The 15,236-nt window shown below is 41.6% G+C and overlaps 1 protein-coding gene across 1 annotated transcript in view; it reads right to left on the bottom strand.

The window, feature by feature from the left end:
- The window catches only part of CFAP206 (cilia and flagella associated protein 206), a 32,167-nt gene extending 17,886 nt beyond the window's left edge, over positions 1-14,281 (bottom strand). Inside the window, exons 1-7 of the mRNA XM_032651360.1 lie at positions 14,082-14,281; positions 12,526-12,638; positions 10,347-10,430; positions 7,364-7,454; positions 4,700-4,888; positions 3,745-3,903; positions 2,479-2,687 (exon numbers count right to left, since the gene is read on the bottom strand). Of these exons, the coding sequence (XP_032507251.1) occupies positions 2,479-2,687; positions 3,745-3,903; positions 4,700-4,888; positions 7,364-7,454; positions 10,347-10,430; positions 12,526-12,633 (840 nt within the window). The 5' untranslated portion in view covers positions 12,634-12,638; positions 14,082-14,281. The remainder of the gene's footprint in view (positions 1-2,478; positions 2,688-3,744; positions 3,904-4,699; positions 4,889-7,363; positions 7,455-10,346; positions 10,431-12,525; positions 12,639-14,081) is intronic.
- Between the last annotated feature and the right edge of the window lie 955 nt (positions 14,282-15,236).

The raw sequence follows: 15,236 nt of genomic DNA on the forward strand, positions 1-15,236 counted from the left end.
AAGAGGTACAAACTACTATGTATAAAATAAATAAGCTACAAGGATATATTGTACAGCACAGGGAATGTAGACAATATTCTATAATAACTATAAATGAAGTATAATCTATAAAATTTTGAATGACGTCGTACACCTGAAACTAATACAACATTGTAAATCAAGTATATCTCAATAAAAACAACAACAAAAAGAAACACTGATTAACCAGCAAAAAAGTCAGAAGGTTAAGAAAACTCATCCTGACCCTGACTGAAAGGAGTATGAGACAGTCATAAAGAGTGTTAAGATCAGAATGTGAACTTTCTAATAACACGAGCAACAGAGGGCTTGGAAATGAGATACTGTCTAGAAAAATAAGAGGTCTTCAGCTTGTGCCCCTACTGAGATGAAATCAGAGCTGTTCTGCTAATGCCCCGATGATGATGATGGTAATAAACACTGTCATCAACATCATCACCATCATCATCTGTTTACTGAGCTCTCACCGTCTGCAAGCACTGTTCCACCTTACTTACCTAGTGGAGACTATCAATAACCCCTTTTTACAAACGTGGGAGCTAAGGCACAGAGAGGTCAAGCAACTTGGTCAAGGACACAGATTTCGTAAGTGGCAAAGTCGGGATTAGAACCCATGCAGTCTGGCTGCAGGACCCGCACTTATCACTTCTACACTCTATTAACCGTCCCTCTAGCTCTGAGAGTAAGAACTCCAATGAGAATATAAGACTGTCAGTTAGTTGGCTGAATATGTTTCATGAGTGAAAGCTGTGAGAAAATACTATATAATGAACCATGTCCTCTACAGCATCCTTACAGTATGTGTGACAGTTTCCCAAAGTTCTTTCTTATAATATCCCTTCTGGACATAAATGACAAAAGTAAATGTGAGATTCTGCTCCTGTGGACCTGTATGCACTCAAGATAAACTGACCGTGAAATCCTCTTAGTATCTTACTAGTTACATAAGGCTGCTAGCCACAAGTCAGTGTTAGGGGAACATGTACCCTAAAGAATGATTTGGTTTCAAATGGTTGATTTAGAGTCCTCCCTTCTGAAGGCAATTAGATAGTAGGTCAGCTGTGAGGACCACTCCTAGTTTGTTGCGATGCAGTCATGTCTTCTGGATGTGATCTTTCTATTCTCTGTAGCGGAGGTAAGGAGAGAAGACAGATTGAGTGCGGCCAAAAGTGGTAGTGAGTCATTAAGATACTTGTGAAAATGAAGAGGGGGCAGAATACAGCTTGTTCTATCTCTCAAGACATTAGTATTCACTTGTACAAAAGACAGTTCCACTGATCCTGCGGTCTTATGGTGTTTGGAAAATAGAGGCTGTGTGAAGGTAAACAGTGACCAGGGGGATGGATGTGCTAATTAATTCAGTGGGAGAATACTTTCACAATATGTATGTATATCAGATCATCACACTGTACACTTTAAATATCCTACAACTTTGTCAATTATACCTCAACACAGCTAGGGGAAAAAAACAGAAACAAAACAGTAACTGGTAGAAACACAGCTTGCTGCCATGACATAGTTAACAAACTGTGTTCCCTGGAATCTTAGGGTGGCTTGGGGATGCTCCTTGGTGAAAAGGTCCTCCAATCCTTTCATCTAGGTACTTGCTTTATATTTTTAGGATTTTGAATAAGGTTCCATCTGAAACGGCTCTGCTGCTTTAAAAAGAAGTTTAAAATCACTACTTCATATTTTCCAGCTCTCTGGGGATAGTGCTTGGCTTGTTCATTAGATCTAAAAACACCAGAAATAAAAACCTTTTCTACCAATTTTTACAATTAGAACAAATAATCACATAAAAGTTCTTTGAGTGCCAACAACCTGCCAAACTATATGTTAGACACTTGCTCTGAATGAAGGCAAACAATGCATCATTGCTTATAGATATATATACACATACCTGCTTAACTACGGCAACCGTGCAACAATCATATTACCGAGGAACAAAGAGAATCAACTACCCAAAATCCATTCCTGCCAACACATCTTCATTAATATCAACATCCAAGTTTCCCATTTCTATTTTAGTTCTTGATCCTACAGATGCGATATATACTGAGCAGTTATTAAGGTTGCCTTCTTTATCAACGACCTGGTTCTACCTTTTGTTTTCACCCCATAATATATAAAGAGGTGGCAATAAACAACAAGGTCCTACTGTATAGCACAGGGAACTATATTCAATATCCTATGATACACCATAATAGAAAAGAATACTAAAAAAGAATGTGTGTGTTATGTGTGTGTGTGTGTGTGTGTATATATATATGTATCTCAATCACTTTGCTGTACAGCAGAAATTAAAACAATATTGTAAATCAACTCTACTTTAAAAGAAAATCTTTGTCTAACCAGTGGGGTTTTTAAAAATTAAACTAAATATTTAATTCAAAGCAAAGAATATATATGCAAAGAGGCTGAATTCTGTGGGAAAGACCATCTCTTATGACATTAACTCACCAAAATGATCTGAAGGAAGAACTCATATTGTCGCACATTATATAGTGCTTCTTTTAACATATAGGGCTGAAGTTCTTGACTCAAGAGTGGGTTCTTTGCTACTTTCTCAAGGATGGCTGTGTAACGGTATGCCTGGTCCTGGACCACCTCAAGTTGGGAATCAACATGCTGAGTGGTGGCTGGGATTGCTTCCTGTAGAATAGCTGGCACTGGTTTGAGAGGTATAATAAGAGAGACATGAGGCAATCTAAAAAGGTTCAGAAGAAAAAGCCTAGAAAGTGGTCATATTTAAACATTAGGTTGAGTTAGTTTTTTTCCTCAACCAAATTAACAATAAGGAGGCATATTCAAAAAAAACGACGACATTGCCAGAATAATAACCAAAAGTTAAAGCAGATCAGCTTTTGCTAGTAAAATACAGAAGATGCTAAAGAATAGACAGGCATTGGTGTTATGTGCTGTATTAACTATGTGCCTCTAGAAAAGCCCCTGTATCTCTCCTTCTGTGTATCTTCTTTACTACTGGTAAAAAAGAAAATAAAAGTGTACCACTTAAGAAACTCACTGGGATACTGAAAAATAACAGAATTGTCTAGCAAGACAGGAAACTTTATGAAGAATGGGAATTGACTTTTTAGAACAGTTTTTAAATTGCAAAAAAAATTACCTTATTGTACTAGATCAGTGATCTGGTAAAAAGACACTAACACCTTCTCAGTGGGCCTACGTGTGTACCAAATGCATAAGGAAGTTACTTCAACTGGTAGGTCTTTGAGCAAATATTTCAATGAGTACTTTCAAACTTACAGATAATGAATGCATTAAGTATATAACAGCATAGTAGAGGCTCCTGAATTTACAGACTTGCAGATATCTCCTCTTGGACCATTTCATTCCATTAACCACATCAACAATGGTTTGCTTTTCAGGGTGATTTTTATTTTTTAAATCACTGAATTTTATTCCCTTTTGGTTATTTGACTTGGAGTAAAGAACACAAAGCCCCACTGAACTGGGGAGGCTGGCCTCAATCCTTTTACTGATTCATGCTCCCATACTAGCTTCATGGTACGTAAAATTTAAGGTCTTGCCCCAATAAAATGAAAAATTACTATACATTATGAACAGTAGCTGTACCTAAGGTATGGTCAAAACTGCAAACCTTAAATCTAAGAATGCCAGTGGTGTACTGTGAATTATTCTCCTCTGTTCCCATTAAATTTTAAACTTACCTAACCTATAGAATTAACTTAATGATACACCTACAGTCATCAATGCCTTCTCCTCCCTTTCCACAGTCTCGGTTAAATAAGCGAATTCCAGTAACAATCATGGTGAGCTCTTTCAGCTGGCGTTCTCTGTCCTTCTTAGAAAGAGTTAGAAATGTCCCAAGCTCAGCCTGAGGAAAAACACTCTGTAGGGCAGCTAAAACAGACCACAATAAAGACAACAAAATGGTAAGTAAAGATATCAGAACGTAAAAAACAAGTTCCTTTCAGCAGAAAGTTAAGGGGCTTGTCTTTATAGAGTTACTTAGATGATTCTTTAAATGTCTGATACCTGCTTCCAGAATACATGGCAAAATTTAGCATTTATCAAGAAAGCTGAGCTACTGAAAATAATGCCATTGCCTCACGTCTATTTTCATAATTAAGCATCCATCAGAAATTTTTTGGCAATGGGCATTAAAACAAGCTTTCTAATTAGGGCTCTGAGTAGAAAAAAAATGATGCTTTAAAATAATTATGGAAGAAAGCCGTGGGAAGATTAGAGATATTGCCTATTCCTTATCTTAAAGTACAAAAGTGGGCAAGTATTCCCTGAGGATAAAACAGTGCCATTTCCCATCATCCATCCTAGGTGACAGACTCAACGCCTTTCATCAGTAGGAAGTCTCCTCTCCCAGCAGTCCCCGTTCCCCAATCAGCCTGGTTAATCATACTGCCAATGTTTCTGTAGTGAAACATTGTAATAGGCCCCTAGGTACATACAGCTCTAAGAAGATTAACAATATTCACTTCCCAAAAGTGCTACTTGAGTTTTAGTGTTGATACACTGTGTAAGAAAAATCTGGGTTAAGTTTTAACCTCTTATTTGTGCTAATTTTTTTCAGATAAAAGAAGAAAACTTCAATCTTCAATACTTATAATTCAACATATTTTATAAGATACTATGTTCATGTATGTTCGTGGATGGAATGGAAATGGTGTATATTTTTTACCTGTTGCCTCTCTGACAATCTTGATGTCTGTCGGGGACCCCAGCCCAGAGCGCAGTAACACGTAGCTGACGATCTTGCGGTAGAGGCTTTCCAGCTCTTCTCGAACACATGCTCGACTATCTGTAATTTCTCTGCTAACAGAGCTTAATCTAGACTCTAGGACCCGGTGATGTTCCTCGAGAAACTCCTCTAAAATTGGCAAAGGACAATGTTCCGTATATTGATACTCAGAATTCTTCTCACATAAGAAACTAGGACGGGGGGCTTCCCTGGTGGTTAAGAATCCTCCTGCTAATGCAGGGGACACAGGTTCGAGCCCTGGTTCAGGAAGATCCCACATTCGGCGGAGCAAATAAGCCCGTGCGCCACAACTACTGAGCCTGCACTCTAGAGCCCACGAGTCACAACTACTGAGCCCACATGCCACTGCTACTGAAGCCCATGCTCCACAACAAGAGAAGCCACGGCAATGAGAAGCCTATGCACCACAAGGAAGAGCAGCCCCCGCCCGCCACAACTAGAGAAAGCCTGCATGCAGCAACGAAGACCAAACACAGCCAAAATAATAATAATAAATAAAATTTTTTTAAAAAGAAAATAGGACCAGAGGAAAAAATGGCTTGGTATGGTAATTCTACTGCATGAAAACAAGTATTTTCGTAAGATGTAGCAAGCAAAAATGAACAGTGGCCAGCAAGTAACCTCAAGACAAAAATCTAGTGGGAAAGATTTACTACCGTGATTTAAATGGCATGCTTTATCAAAACACGTAAGCCTTTAAACAGACAATCCAAACGTAATAGCAGATAGGGCTAAAACCTCCTACTTAAGCAGAAAGTACACAAGACAATTTATAATATATATTATAAACACATACAGTATAAATATTGTACTATCTATATTCTCTAGGTAAGTAGGTATAGTATACTGTATGTAAACACATCTAATATAAATATCCATATAGGTAGTATAAATATTCCTCTTCAATTATGTGTATTTCTATTTTAGTTCTAGATAAATTTCCTTTGAATATCATTACTGTAATATGATGTTGCATCAAGAATGGTATCCCTCTCCCTTCTTCCTGTAATACAGTGAGGTTTAGGCTTAATCGTGGAAGGAGCCACAGTTCACCAGCACTATAATTCTTGCAACTAAGTCAATAAGACAAGGGCAATAATTAACATAACAACCATGCCCAGTTCATAGCTATAATCTTACCACAAAAACAACTCAAACTTTGAAAGTAAGAAAAATCTAAATTACATCATCAATTCCACTATTATTTATTGTTCTAAAATATTATTACTCATCAAAAAAGCAAGATATATGATTTTACACATGTAGCATAACTGAAAGGTTAATACAGAGAGGGGAAAAAAAGACAACAAAAATCACCAAATGGTTAATAATGATTGAATTACAGTGGGGCAGAGGCAGTGTAGTCTACAGAGAAATTTCTTTTCCTTTTTTCTCTTCTTTCCAGTTTATTTTTATTTTTTTTATTTTTTGCAGTACGCGGGCCTCTCACTGTTGTGGCCTCTCCCGTTGCGGAGCACAGGTTCCGGACGCGCAAGCTCAGCGGCCATGGCTCACAGCCCCAACCGCTCCGCAGTATGTGGGATCTTCCCAGACCGGGGCACGAACCCATGTCCCCTGCATCGGCAGACAGACTCTCAACCACTGCGCCACCAGGGAAGCCCTCCAGTTTATTTTTGATGTATGTAAGAAACTATTTACATAAGGAAATATGTTCTAAGCTTAAATTTCCCATCAGTCACTTCATTTTGGGGTAAGTTACATAATTTAGGTAAGCATTATGCGATAATAATATAAACCAGGAAAAATAAAATCAGCAAATTAAAAAATTTTAACTTCAGTGAGCTGGTTGCTTTAATTTATTATGTATTAGTGGTATAATAGTCAAAACACAATAGACCTGGAAACTTTTGACACTCACAAAGGCCATTGGTGTTCTTCTCATTTAGCATCTCCAACATTATTACATTCTTCAAAGTTGGAAAAAATTTCAAAAGATAAACGAAAATGTTAAATTGTTCTTGGTCAACCAAATGAAGCCCTTGAGAAATGGAATATTGCCTGCCATCTCAGTAAACAAAGGATGTCACAGTCATCAGCACCTGCAGCCCCCCAGTGTGAGCTGGTGAGCCCTGAGGAAACTCTGGAAGGAAAGAATACCTGCCATCTAGCAGCCATTGGACTGCAGCCACTCCCCACGGTGAGCCCTGAGGAAACTCAGCATGTGAAAACACAGGATACTGGCTCCAGATAGCTGAGGTCCATATCAGTGAGCCCAGAATCTTGCATCTTCTCATACAAAGAAAAGCCCTAATTTCCTTAATTTGGGATATCAGTTCCCTTTAATTAACAATACTCTTTTCACATTCAGACTATCTTCCCTTTGTTGCAAAACTTCTATATAACCTGACTCCCCCCCCCCCCCCCCCCCCCCCCCGCTTCCCTCCTCAGAGCAGTTCTCTCAGGGTTACTTGAGATGCTGTCTCCCCGGCTTGAAGTCCTAAAATTTCCCGCTGAATAAAACATAACAATCAACTTTTAGGTTGTGAAGTCAACACCCTTATTACCTGAAATACAATATGAATCTTCTTTAAAAGGGTATCAAAATCGGTAGATATATGTTACCTCGACTTGTATAATTCATATCAAAATAGACTTGCATCTTAATGGTGTCCAGGGAAGGATTTTTACTGTCCAATAGCCGAGTCACACAAAGCTAAAAAAGAAAATCACATACATGCTTCCAGTTATATTTTCTGAAAAAATCAGAAGTGTTTTCCAAAGTTATTCTCAAAATCAAAGAGCAACATCAAAGCCATTATTTCTGATATTTATCTACCAATGACCATTTTTATTACGTTTTTTCTCATTGAGGACTTTACGCTTTATAGTTTACTTAACCAACAACATTTATTAAGTAATACGCTATTCCCTCTGAATTAACCAATATTACCATACCCAAGTGACTAATAGTCTAGTTGGAGGCAAGGAACTTGAACTTTTGCTTAGTCTCTGCAGCCTGAATGTGGGTGAATGTGCCATGATGCTTATGCTCCTGTCTACAGCTCTTCCTGAGTCCCTTTATTACTGTTTTGGTTTTGGTTTTGTTTATTGTTTGTTTGTTTTATTTATTTTTGGCTGCGTTTGGTCTTCGCTGCTGCACGCGGGCTTTCTCTAGTTGTGGCAAGCGGGGGCTACTCTTACTTTTCTGGTGATAAGGCTTCTCGTTGCAGTGGCTTCTCTTGTTGTGGAGCACGGGCTCTAGGCGTGTGGGTTTCAGTAGTTGTGGCACATGAGCTTCAGTAGTTGTGGCACATGGGCTCAGTAGTTGTGGCTCACGGGCTTTAGAGCGCAGGCTCAGTAGTTGTGGCGCACGGACTTATTTGCTCCGCGGCATGTGGGATCTTCCTGGACCAGGGCTTGAACCCGTGTCCCCTGCATTGGCAGGAGGGTTCTTAACCACTGCGCCACCAGGGAAGTCCCCTCATTACTGTTTATCTGAGCCTAACACTCTTTTTTGCTGATGATGGAGGTCATGTGCATTTTATAAAACGCTGCTGCGGCTACGCCCCCTGCTCACAGACTTTCTCTGCCTCTACCTTCTGTTTCAAAATTTCTTCCTCTGGTCCATCTTCTCCTGTTTTTCTCCAAACATAGATGGCTCATCCCTTCTCCGCTTTGCCTCTTTAGAATAGAGGATCAACCTGAATTTTTCTTTTCTTCTCTCTTCTGCACCCCCCAAGCCCAGTCTTCCCGCATCTCACCTGTTAGACTTACATTATGTCTGCACCCAGCGGGCACATCAACACCAACCCTCAACCCAACTCCCAGGCCACCAACTCTCCTTTCCTGGGAGGAGGAAGAGGGGAAAGCAGGAGTGAGGACGGAACATTATCTTTAGGGGACCCATGCACCTGGACCCCTCCAGGTGGAGAAGTGGCGTTCCAAGCACAGACTTTACAAATGCACAGACTAGCTCATCAACATGATTTTTAATTGAGAAAAAAGAAAACAATCTTTATCACTTGAATTATTATATAAATTGACAGTTAATGTACCTGTCATATTAAAAGTATATTGAGCACAGGGAACTATATTCAATATCCTGGCATAAACCATAATGGAAAAGAATATAAAAAAGAATGTATATAAGTGTATAACTGAGTCATTTTGCTGTACAGCAGAAATTAACACAACATTGTAAATCAACTATACTTCAATAAAAAATAAATTTAAAGAAAAAGTATATTGAGCTTGATGCTTTCCAACTTGGTTGAGTCGGAGGGAGAAAAAAAACCAAAACTCTTCTTGAGCGATGAAAAGGAGAAAAACATTTTCTGCCCCTCCTTCATTCTCCTCCACGGCTGTCCAATCAAATTTCTGAATAACCATCAGTCATTTCCCCTATCGCTAAAAACAGGCCTTATACCACGTTCTCAGATTCAGCACAGAAAGACCCAGCTCTCAGCTGCCTTAGAGAATCATGGAGTCTCTTCTGCACAGTTATTGTAACGACATATTCCCCAGCTCCAAGCTTCCAAAGCTCTTCCTGACCCTCTAGCATCTGCAGACAGACCTGCACTCCACTATGTGAACTGCTGGCTGTGAGAGAAGATGGAGATAATGAAAATTTTCTCTGCCATTTGTCTGAGCTCAGAAAATATCACGTACAAGTCTGGGAAAGCTTGTTTCAAGTCTTTTGTGTGAAGGAGGGAATTAAAATCATTAAGCCCAGGAAGAAAAAGATAAATGTTGAAATTTTAGGAAATACATTGAGGAATATCTAGAAAATAAATATTTAAGCATCTAAACCCAGTGAGTCAAACTTAAAACATATGAAAAAATTAACAATGTCTAAAGTTCCTGCCCTCTTTAGTTCTTAAAATTGCTTTTCAGGCACACCTACTTGATTCTAACAATGAATTCTTTGCTCTGGGTTCAATTTTTCCCTTAGAATTGAAAAACACAAATTACATTGAATCAATAATTATATGAATCTTAATTTAGTACTATAATTTTTACAGTATATGACAAGTCAGTTAATAATGTTCTCAATGTAACATTAGATTAATAACAAGATGTCTCTGAAATACTATGGCAGACGCTGCTACCTGCCAGTATCCATACCCCTCCTTCCTTACTAACAAAGCCCCAGTTTGGATTAAGGCAAAGACTTGGTCAGCTAAAAAAGGAAAGAAAAAACAAATCAATATCCCAGGCTCACTTGCAGTATCATTCTAGTCAATAAATGCAAAAAGACGGGAGGGATTCTGGGAAAGCCTGTTATTTTCCGAAAAGAAAGTGACAGACCCAACTGCACACACATTTTGACCTTTGTCCTCTTACCTTATGCCTGCCTAGAGGTGGGAGAGCTATCTTGTGACCCTGGGGTGAAAACACATGCATGATGGTGACCCAGGAAGTCAGGAAAAAATAGCCTATGTACCTCTAGACTTCGTTTTATGAGAAAAAATAAAACTCTCATTTGTCTGCACCACTATCTGGTGGAGTTTTCTTTCACGGAGCTGAAGGCAATATTGACCAACACAAATACTACATTTAGAATTGCAAGTAATAATTCAAAATTTGAGAACTGCTGGATAATCACCTTTACAAGTTTCTGCACATCGCCTTTCATGAGAGTTCTATCCGTGTTAAAGCCATTACTTGGGTCCAGGACAACAGCTTTCACCTGAGAGTAGGAAAGGGTCCATTCAATTTATTTCACGTTACTACAAAACTAGTTTAACAATTTTCCATTTTTTAGATAACTTCCTCTTGACTACCCAGCAGTTGATTATTCAGCTGATTTTCTTATAACCATTAGAGGCTGAAGAAAGGGAGCAATAAGCATCAAATCTGAACATGGTGTTAGAAAAAGGACATGGAGAAACAGGTTGAAAGCAATGGCTAGATTTTACATTGGGAAACTGCATATTTTTATCGTATTTTTTATTGTGTATTGTTAAAACAAAAGCAAGAGTAGAGAGACTGAGGCAGGAGACAGATGGGCTCCAGGCTAGGCATTTACCCCTAGCCTCCTATTTACATTTCATAGGGCAGCAAAAAGTGGGCTTCAGGCCAGACACTTACAGTTAGTCTCCTGTTTGCATTTCCTGAGACAGGAGTTAGATGGGCTCCAGGTTAGACATTTAAAATCAGTCTCCTATTTACTCTCCGAAATGGAAGCTACCACAGGCACAGGGTAAATAGCCAAGTTTTGTCTCTTGGGGATGCCTTAAGATAACAGTCATGGTGAGAACAAAGAGGGGCACAAACTTGTTTGAGTAAAGGATCAAAGGATCTCCGCTTCCCTCCCACCCCACTCTTGGGGCAAGGGAGTCACTAGGCATGCGCAGAAAGTCTCCTTGGGGGGGTCAAAAGTCAGGGGACAGGGCTTCCCTGGTGGTGGAGTGGTTGAGAGTTCGCCCGCCGATGCAGGGGATGAGGGTTCATGCCCCGGTCCGGGAAGATCCCACGTGCCGTGGAGCAGCTGGGCCCGTGAGCCATGGCCGCTGGGCCTGCGCGTCCAGAGCCTGTGCTCCACAATGGGAGAGGCCACTAGCAGTGAGAGGCCCGCGTACCGCCAAAAAAAAAAAAAAAAAAAAAAGTCAGGGGACAATGCCAGGCCACAATGAGTCTTGCTTCTCCCAGATGCCTTTGCATCGAGATCCATCTTGGCTGAGAGGTGCATGCGCACCTAGGGAGAGGGTCCTGAAACAAATTAGCCAGGGGGTAAAAAACAAAACGATTGCTATAAGGAACGCAAAGACCTGGAAGAACTGACCTACATAAATGATTTAACTGCCCGTTTACTGCACTCCTCCTCATTAAGGAGGACGCCCACACCCTTTCTCTCCAGATGTGCATCTCTGCCTACCTTCTTTTTTTCTTTTTTAATAAATTTATTTAGTTATTTGTTTATTTTTGGCTGCATTAGGTCTTTGTTACTGCACACGGGCTTTTCTCTAGTTGCGGAGAGCGGGGGCTACTCTTCATTGTGGTGTGTGGGCTTCTCATTGCGGTGGCTTTTCTTGTTGCAGGGCACAGGCTCTAGGCACACGGGCTCCACTAGTTGCGGCACATGGGCTCAGTAGTTGTGGCACATGGGCTTAGCTGCTCCATGGCATGTGGGATCTTCTGGGACCAGGGCTCAAACCCGTGTCCCCAGCATTGGCAGGCGGATTCTTAACCACTGCGCCACCAGGGAAGTTCCTGCCTAGCTTCTGTCTTAACTAAACAAACTGTTTCTCTGCGTGCTCTCCCACTTGTTGTTGTGCTTTCTACCTGTTTTTACAGTTTTTGCCTCCGTGAGAAATGCATTTTCCACTGGGGGCAAACACCAGGGAAAAATAGCTTCTAGCCTCTAGCCCTTGCTGGTCTGGTGGCTAGGATTCCTGGTTTTCATCCAGGCTACCCAGGTTCAACTCCTGGGCAGGGAATTAAGATCTGGCTTCACGCCATCGCTCACTGCTGCCTCTCTGAGATGAAGGCAATCAGTAATTTTTACAACACTGAACAAAAGTACATCTTAAAAAAACTCCCACATAGGAAAACATTATTGATGTTTCTAAAACTTATCAAGATCTTCTAAATCAGTCTCCTAAATCGAGAACTAACATGCTTTATAGACTTAAAAAAAAATATTTTTGGCTAACTTGTCCAACGGTCTCAGTATGTTTTCAATGGAATAACAGGAAAACACCACAGAATTTTAAGAGGAAAATGGGCACCGCTTAAACACATTTTTTAATAAAGTAGTAATTCACAAAAATATTCATTCTTACCATAAAAGCAACCACAGTTTCAGAAACAATCTCTCCATGGGCTGCACATTCTTGTCCTATTTCTCGAATGATATTCTTTATAACACTTTCAGCCTGAGTGGGAGGCATTCTGGCTAAATAAAAAGATTTTTTTAATTGCATTTGTATACTATTTTTTCCTCTTTAGATTTCACCACTAACATATTTGTAAAGTCATATTATTTATTAACTTATTAGTATTTAGGAGTATCTAGGCCCCTCCTGTTTTCATTACTTTGTTTCATATTTATAAAAATGACAGTGAGAGCAACTGGAATGTTTCAAATGACTGAAACATTCCCTCTTTATTTAAATGATGGTGGTTACCAAAGGTACATTTATAGCATGATATTTTTAAATTTAAAAAAAGGTTAAGGGCTTCCTTGGTGGCGCAGTGGTTGAGAGTCCGCCTGACGATGCAGGGGACACGGGTTCGTGCCCCGGTCCGGGAGGATTCCACATGCCGCGGAGCGGCTGGGCCCATGAGCCATGGCCGCTGAGCCTGCGCATCCGGAGCCTGTGCTACGCAACGGGAGAGGCCACAGCAGTGAGAGGCCCGCGTACCGCAAAAAAAAAAAAAAAAGGTTAAACACTATTGGGGGCAGGGAGGAGTAGAATTAATGAGAAACCCCACTCCCATTTGTGTAGGCGGCCGAGTACAGCTTGAAAGAGGAAATGCTTATTCCACCACATTCACTAAATGACCTTTCATAATTATAATGACGCTTGGGAAACAATTCTTGCTTGGATCGTCTAAATTCTCTTTCTAGCACATCCAAGTTGGCATTTAGACTCGATTAAAAACATAAAAGCAAAAAATATTACAGGAGTTATGCATCACGGAAAAAAATGAACTCCTGGCTATTAATTCCATTTACTATAAACCAGGAAAAGGTGGCGGGTTTTAATGACTATCAGGTTTTCTGATTCGTACCAGTAACTGAGCACAGGGGAAATAAGCATGTAGAGAATAACAAAGGCAATCCCAGGTAGATAAAGCTAACTTTCAGCATTATTAGGGTTCAGGTAAGGTCAACAACACGTCATCTTGTCCAATAGAACCGGAGTGCCCGGTTTCCATCGTGACCCGACCATTTTCTAGCTGAGACCTCGGGCATCTGCTTCACCTCTCTTTGAAGCGGTTTCTCATCTGAAAAATATAGATTCGACTACTACCCTCTCCCCGGAGTTGTCGCGAGGACTGAATTCTATACATTTAGTGGTTAAAATAGTGCGTGGCAGAAGGTAAGAGCTTAAAACAGCAGCTCCTAACGAGCCCGTGCTCAAAGGTTAGCCTTGCGTGTGCGCGTGCGCGAGCGCCCTCGGGTGCCGGGCCCGGGCCGCTCACGACTCCCCTCAGTACCCGCCCCTGCTTGACTCTGGGAAGCCTAAACCCCCAAGTTCAGGCCGTTGGGGGCGTGCATGCGGCCCCGAGCAGCGGCGAGCGGGTTAGAAGCCTGACCTGCGGACCTGGGCGCCTCCGGCCGTAAGTGACCGCTGTTTCCGTTCAGCGGCGGCGCCCAGAAAGGAGTCCTTACCGACAGTTCAGCCTCAATCGGGCTAGACGGGATGCTCCAGCAGCCCAGGCTCTGTCCACGGCCCCACGCTCGCTTCCTCGAGGGGTACACCCCGGGCTCAAGGGCGCGGAGCCTCGAATGGGCTGACCGTGGCCGGAATGGAGAGCTGGAGCCGCGTCTACCCGATTCTTCCCCGGGGTCTTTGCGGGGGTCCTTCTGGGCAGCTGGGCTCTCTAGGAAGCAGCGTTATAACCATGGAAACCGAACGCTAGGGCCCGAAGGGGGCGGGACCAGGATGTGGGTAGGGCCAAGGTGGGGAGGCGTGGCCGGGTCCAAGCTTGAGAGTCTTTCCTGGGAGGATGGACGAGAATAACTTTATAAAACAAAGACAAGCAAATACAGAGAGACCCAGGGACTTTCCTGGTGGTGCAATGGTTAAGAGTCCGCCTGTCAACTCAGGGGACACGGGTTCGATCCCTGGTCGGGGAAGATCCCACATGCCACGGAGCAACTAAGCCTGTGCGTCACAACTACTGAGCCTGCACTCTAGAGCCCATGTGCCACAACTACTGAGCCCGTGTGCCACAACTACTGAGCCTGCGCTCTCGAACCGGGAAGCCACAACTGCTGAGCCCACGAGCCACAACTACTGAAGCCCGTGTGCACCTAGAGCCCATGCTCTGCAACAAGAGAAGCCACCGCAATGAGAAGCCCACGCACAGCAATGAAGAGTTGCCCCCGCTCGCCGCAGGCAGGTTCACACCTCAGTGGGTTAAGGGTGTCAAACACAAGATTTCTTAAACAAGAGTATTAACTTGGTAGCATGGAAACCTATGCAGCCTTTAAAAAAAGGGGATACAGTGGGGGAGGTGAGCAGAGGCCAGTTCCTAGAGATGGGAACAGAAGGGTTGTATTCTTGAGAAATGCAGTGCATATAAAAGTATTGTTGCTGGAAATAATCAATAAACAATCCATAACAGGAACAGAAAAGAGTTTTAACTGAGGCCTACGGCCCTGGACACAGCCTTTCAGATAACTCTGAGGAATTGCTCCTGAAAAGCATGGTTTTCAACAGTTTTATATTTTGTCAGAACAAAGAATATCAAACAAGTCAGGGATGCATTCCTTCAAGGTTTCAAAAAAACAGATTAGCATGTACACAGCCAGTCAGTATGG

Source organism: Phocoena sinus, chromosome 12 (assembly GCF_008692025.1).
Source record: "Phocoena sinus isolate mPhoSin1 chromosome 12, mPhoSin1.pri, whole genome shotgun sequence".
Taxonomy (NCBI): domain Eukaryota; kingdom Metazoa; phylum Chordata; class Mammalia; order Artiodactyla; family Phocoenidae; genus Phocoena; species Phocoena sinus.